The 7,137-nt window shown below is 33.8% G+C and overlaps 1 protein-coding gene across 1 annotated transcript; it reads left to right on the forward strand.

Annotated features, from left to right (window-relative positions):
• The first annotated feature begins 1,174 nt into the window (after positions 1 to 1,174).
• Positions 1,175 to 1,855, forward strand: LOC145738433 (leucine-rich repeats and immunoglobulin-like domains protein 2). The gene has a single exon (XM_081993251.1). It carries the CDS (start codon positions 1,175 to 1,177, stop codon positions 1,853 to 1,855), a length of 681 nt encoding a protein of 226 aa, XP_081849377.1.
• The last annotated feature ends 5,282 nt before the right edge of the window (positions 1,856 to 7,137 follow it).

The following is a 7,137-nucleotide window of genomic DNA, read 5'->3' on the forward strand; positions in this document are numbered from 1 at the left end:
AAACATTACTATTGCTACACTAAAGTGGTAAAAAAACATCTTACAAATTAAAACTCTATCTAAAATCAAGAAGTGTATAATGTTTTTTATATTATTATTTCGTTAAATAGTTGTTTTTTTATTGTTATACCTAATTCATTTACTTACATCAGTAACTTCTTCTACAACTAGAGGATCCATGTGACTGTGTTGTTTTTCAACCTCACGGTTACCAACAATTGCTACAGGTTGTACCTCAGGATCTTTGCCAAAGAGTCTATTGAACTGTTGAAAATATGGCCATGTTTTGGTACCCCTGCCTGTTTTGTTATTACTGTCCACAATTCTTTTATAAGTTTTCTTTAAATTGCGAAATTTTCAATCACACTGCTCTCCAGTAAATGTATATCCACTTTCATTAACTTCTTGGGCTATCATTTGCCATATGGCTTTATTTGTCTTCTTACCAGTATTAAAAAATCTCTTTTTATTTTCAAAACAAACCAACAACAGTTTGATAGTTTGATAACACCACTTCAAACTTTCCTTGCTACTTCCTAAAAACTCAACATGTTTTAATTTATGTTTTGTGCTGATGCTGATATCTTTAAAGTTGCCATTAGCTTACCTGCCATTGTGTCATTTTCATCTTCATTTTCATCTTGTCCTTGTAAACTCTGGGTTTCTAGTTCCTGAGCATCCATATGTTCATTGTTAAAATGTTTTACAATATCCGCATAATCTCCCTCCATCTCACACAAAGAACATATACCAATATCCATTTTAATAAACAAACATAAACTAATTTTTGAGGTTATGATTCTAAATTTTAACGGAAAATCTGTCAAAAGTCATTTTTTTCTTAATTTACCGACGGAACTTCTCGATCCATAAATCATAAACCGGGTACATATATTCGGTATATGGGTAAAATTTCAGAACGACAATGGTAGTTACCAAAAACAATTTTCGAACGCTCTAGGTAACCGGTAGAATATTCGTAAATGCCTATTGTAGGTAGAAATCATTAACCGTCATTTATTTACACATCATAACCAAAATCAAATATCTTAGTAAACATAAATGTGGGTTATCATATAATGTTTTGCTAGACATTAAGTCGTTTCGTGGTCTGGTCTTATGTTAAATAACTGTTTTGAAGTATAGCGTATAGTAACTACTTATTTACCTGCTAATGCTAAATTTGAAAATAAACAAGAAAATTCCAAAGAAAGTCAAAGCTGGCAAATATGAAGTGGTTGCCACTAACCCAAGAGGGGAAGCCAAATCCACCAGCACTGTTGTGATTACTGAAGAAGTCAGTGACGTTCAACCACCAAGATGGGTTAAACCAATCAAACCTCAAATAGTACAAGAAGGCGAGGTGGTTATCTTTGAAAGTATAGAAGAAGCCATCCCCACAGCAACCTTCCAATGGTTCCTCAAAGACGTTCCAGTGACTTCAACCCCAGAAGTGCGTATTGTCACTGTTGGAAACAAATCCACCCTCCTCATCAGCGAAATAACGCCAGAATACGCAGGTCCAATCACTTGCAGAGCAGAAAACGTGGCAGGATCTTTAACACACACCGCAAGTATCAATGTTGTGAAAGACATTCCTTTGGAAGAGACAGAAGAGTTGGTTTACCCCCGATTTATTAAACCCGCCACTCCTGTGTGCGTTATAAATGGGGAGAAGGTGTCTTTCAGTTGCGTGCTGGTGGGTAAACCCACCCCTAAAGTGCAGTGGTTATTCAACGACCAACCGTTGAGGGAAGCTCAGGACGTGGTGATTTCCCAGGATACTGAAGGTGTATGCACCTTGACTATTACCGAAGCTTTCCCTGAGAATGCTGGAAAGTATGTTTGCAGGTGAGTTTTACAGAATATACAGCTGAGCGATGCTAACGTGACATTGATAAAATCTGAAATTTTGAACTAATAATACTTAATTACTATGGCAGTGCATTTGAAAAGGTATCAAGAATATTTGCTGTGTAAACTTTAAAATCCTAAATCGCTTTAAAACCATTTTATTCCCTTGTCGGTTTGGTATTATTTTGTCCTTAATCAGCATGGAAGTTTTGTGAAAAAAGTAGACAAGAAGGTGTTGTTATAAGCTTGCGTAAGCATTTTGTTTCATTATTAATAATAATTGTAACTTTTTTGAAGCTTAGATGGACAATTACCAAAAGTATTCAGGTTTTTAATGTTAATGACCCATTTGCATTGGATCAACAAAATCAACTTGGTAGTTTATGGACTGCTGTTAAGTCAAACATGGTTGATTTTTGTTGAAATTCACACATGGGACTGGTTTATGAACTATAGTGCAGCTTATTTGTTTACAATTTACGTAATGCTATAGTAATTCTAGAACATTCCCAATAATGATGTATACTTTTGCAGGTTATTCTATTAAATGTGATGTTTCCAATAGGACTACGCACCAGATTCAAATATCTTGGCAATATACGAAAGTTATTTAAGGGAAAAAGATTGTTTATTTATTTATTTATTTATTTGATTACAAACCCCTCAGAAATACATCCAATTATAGGGTAGGTTGGTTAAAGACAATTATTAATGTACATAGCAAATATACAAAGTAACAAGCAATAAGTTTACAGCATTTCTTGAATCATCTTTCTAAATCGATTCAAATCTACACTAAAAATATCACATTGGTCCCTAACTTGATTATATAACTTACACATACTTATAATGGGAGAATTAAAATAAAAATTAGTTCGTGCATTATCAACATACATGCTTGTTGGATTCCTGATTCGATAATTTGGCACATGAAAACTTATTAAAGCTAACAAATTAGGGTCTTCAATATTATTATTAATAAGTTTGTGTAAAAACACCAAATATGCTACAGATCTTCGACTTTCTAAGGTGTGCAAATTATATCTCTTCAGGATGTCTACTTTAGGTATATGAAGTTGATATATACCGGTTTCCTTGTATTTTATATATCTTAGCATTTTATTTTGGACTTTCTCTAAGCTATACTTATGGATATTATAATGAGGACTCCAAATAACCGAGCAATATTCTAGGATTGATCTTATATATGACACATATAGTGTCTTTATGCATGTCATATTATTAAAGTCCTTGCAGTTTCGAACTATAAATCCATACATATTATAGGCTTTATTAACAATATTACCTATATGTGTCTTAAAATTAAGTTGAGAGTTAAAAGTGACTCCTAGATCCACCATTTCAGTAACACGAGGCAACACTGCTCCATTAATTGTATAGCTAAAATAGGATAGACTTTTTTTTCGTGTATAGCTAAGGACATAACATTTATTGACATTAAGTTCCAAACCGTTTTCAACCGACCAACTATGAACTTTGTTCATATCCTCTTGAAGTGATTGACAGTCTTCCATGTTTTTTATTCTAAGGTACAATTTTAAGTCATCAGCAAATAGTAACGTTTTGGACTTATTAACGGTATCAATTAAATTGTTTATAAATAAAAGGAACAGTAGTGGTCCGAGATTAGATCCCTGTGGGACACCTGAAGTTGGTATAAAATAATTAGAGCTAAACCCCCTGAGTAGGACTTTCTGCTGCCTATTACTAAGGTAAGATTGAAAAAAATTAACCAGGCCGTCATCAAACCCAAACTCTGTATCTAGTTTTTTTAGAAGAATGTTGTGTGGGATGCAGTCAAAAGCCTTTGCAAAATCTGTGTAAATAACATCTACCTGACAACTCTTGTCTAACTTTTCTGCTATGTATTGAGTTAAATTGCATAAATTCGTGGCAGTTGATTTATTCTTCATAAATCCATGTTGCATGGGTGATATTTTATTTCGTACGTAATTATAAATCTGTTTATATATTATTGATTCAAATATTTTTGCAGGACATGACAAAATAGCGATCGGTCTATAATTCTTAATGTCTGATGTATTTCCTTTCTTAAAAACTGGACATATCTTAACTTCTTTCCACATTGTCGGAAAGTTTCTAGTACTTATTGACATGTTAAACAAAATTCTCAATGGTTCAGCAACAAATCCTACCAAACCTTTTATTACATATGATGGCAAATTATCAGGTCCTACAGACTTATTGATCTTAAGTCTTCCGACTGCCTCACACACATCATCGTGGGTAATGCCATTGATTGAAAATGACTCATTTATATAGTGCTGGGTGTGCTCTGAGTAGGGCAGCTCTTTCTCAATATATACAGAATGAAAGTAGGAAGCGAATGCGTTTGCCATATCCGTCCCGTCAGTATACTCGTTACCATCAAGAAACATTTTACATGGAATGTTTGGCGCACTTTTGTTATTTCTAATGTGTTGCCAGAATGACCTCGAATTTTCATTAATATCCATCTGAATCTTATTTAAGTATTGTTGATATGCAGCTTTCACGTCCCTCTTGATTTTAGTTCTAAGTTGTATAAAACGGTTATGGTTATCTAAGTTAAAATAATTTTCACTTTTAATCCTTAATTTATCTTTGGTTTGTATATCTTTTATTATTGTTTTGTTGAACCATACAGGATACTTTTTATGTGGTCTCACTTTTGGTACACATATTTCAAATATTGAGTTAATTTTCTTATAAAAATATTCAACTGCCAAATTAACATCATTAAAAGATTCCAGGTCACTCCAACTGACATTTTGAAAGAGCTGATACATTGCAAGAAAATCCGCTTTTTTAAAATTAAAATTTGATGTCGTATTATTACTGGGTAAAGATTTTTGCTTTGGATTTTTTAAAGAAATTTCAATTGTCAATGGTGGATGATGAGCATCGCTGCCGACAAAGCCACAGCCATCACTAAACACACTACTTCCAAGATTAGTCAAAACTAAGTCCAATATGCGACCGTTGGCATTTAGAACTCTGTTTTGTTGTGTACATTCATAGAAACCTTGAAAGTTCAATAGCAGCTCAATTTGTTGATCCTTAAAGTTATTGACGTAATACTGATTTAAGTGCGTAATATTAAAATCTCCTAAAATAATAAACTTCTTTTGATAGAGATATTGCAAGCTTTCCATATATGAAAAAAGGTCTTCCCGATCTGAAATTGTACTACTGGGCGCAACATATACTAATAACACATATATAAAGCTAATTTCATCAACTTGTATCTTGACAGCTACTAAATCAATCTGTGGTATTTTAAAATCTACGTTAATCAAACTGCAACTATATTTACTTTTTACTGCCAAAAGCACACCTCCACCGCGCAGATTATCACTTCTGTTTCGACATCTAAAAATTGAGAAACGTTCTGGAAATAATTCACTGTCATAGACACCGTCAGTAATCCACGTCTCAGTTAGTGCAACAGCATCATACTCATTTTCAGTTACAGACACATTGTTATAAAATTCTATCACTTTACTGTTTAAACCACGTACATTCTGATAAGCAATTATAAAGGTGCATTCTTCTTCAAACACTCCGTTACTTACTAATGTGCTAAAAAATTGTCATTACTATAATTAGTAAGCTGTTGTTGGCGTTGAATCCTTTGGTTAAATACTGGACAATTTGGATTGCGGGCTGTGTGATTTCGGTCACTTAGTTTTAACTTACTGCAGTTGGGACAATTATTAACAGTAGCTGTACATTCTGTAACATTATGAGCCTCACCACACTTATAACAGCATTCTTTTGCTGTGCAGTATTTCGAAACGTGCCCGAAGAGACAACACTTGAAACATAATGCCACATTAGTATATTCCTGCACATACACTGGAGACAAATCAAAAGTTAGATTATTATTTTTAATTAACCACTTAAACAGTTGGGGTGGCGTTTGAAGAATCCAGTTTTCTTTACTTTTATTACGGCATTCCCATTTTGTGACAAACTTAAACAGGTCAACAGCTTTTAAACCGAAGGTATCTGTTATTTCGGGATTTTCGGCAATAAACTCCTTGATAAATTCTTTATCAGAAAATCCTTTAAATATGCCAGTAATCATAATCATGGGGTCATTATTGGATATATGTTTTATTTCTATTTCTTTGTTCATAAGACTATCATCTAGTTTATGCTGCTGAATAGCATTTTGGCACTCAATAATTACAGCTCCATTTTGAAGATGTTTTACTCTTTTAAAGCTTCCCTCCATATTGGTAGCTTTGACACATTTTTTTATTTCTTGTAGAACTATCCTGGAGTCAGTTTGATTGTTGATTTTAATTAGACTTTCATGCTTTGTTTTTGGAGGAGGCGTTTTCCATTCTGGAATATCTGGTTTCAATGTTGGGTTGTTTGTAGCTGGGGTATATCCTGTTGATTTTAATACATCACTAAATGCAGGCCTTTTACTAGATAGGGATGGTAGCACAAACGTAGGTTCCGGACTAAGATTCCTATCCGGTGAATAAGTACTTGTTGATGTTAGTTTGTGCTTCAGTTCCACATTAATCTTCTCAGTTTGTCCAATTCTAAAAGCCAAAGTAGTTACTTGCTTATGAATAGTGAAAAGTGCAGATTGAACAGGATGAACTACATCTCGAGGCATTATTTCAGTTGTTTTTTGAAGGGTTTCTAGTGCCTTCAATACCTCATCTAAAATTTGCTCGGTTGGTAGAGAGTAACTTATTTGAGAAGCGTTTGAAATAAGTTGGATGCTCTGATTATTATTAGACCTCTTTGCTCTATTTTTCTCCAGTGAGGCGGGACTGGAACCAGATCTAGGCCTCTTGTTTAGTTGGGAAATTCCATTAGGATCACCAGAGACTTTCTTACTTTGATCTAAAGAATCATTACACATATTTAACTTACTTTCTAGACTGTTGTTTGGAGGTGTTCGCGGTAAAAGTTTTCCGGCCTTAAATATTTCATTAGCGTTCGACGTGCTAAAATTCTCCTCGGGTTGTCCACTATCTTTGGAACGTCCAGGTAAATCATTAGTTTTATCTTTATCGGTTAAATTCTTTTCCTTGGGTTTATCAAGATATGCTTTTGCATACTTTGAACTGGTTTCTTTGTTGAATCCAATAATTTTATTAATTTCAGCTTGGCTTACATTGATATTTCCGGAGGAATTACTTCTTCGTTTAGGCCGCTTATCGGGGGGATTTTTGTCCCCAACACTATTGACACTCATCACAGTATTTTAGATGAAAAACGTTTAAGTAAACTATG

Source organism: Ips typographus, linkage group LG15 (assembly GCF_016097725.1).
Source record: "Ips typographus isolate SLU linkage group LG15, UJ_Ityp_2.0, whole genome shotgun sequence".
Lineage (NCBI taxonomy): Eukaryota > Metazoa > Arthropoda > Insecta > Coleoptera > Curculionidae > Ips > Ips typographus.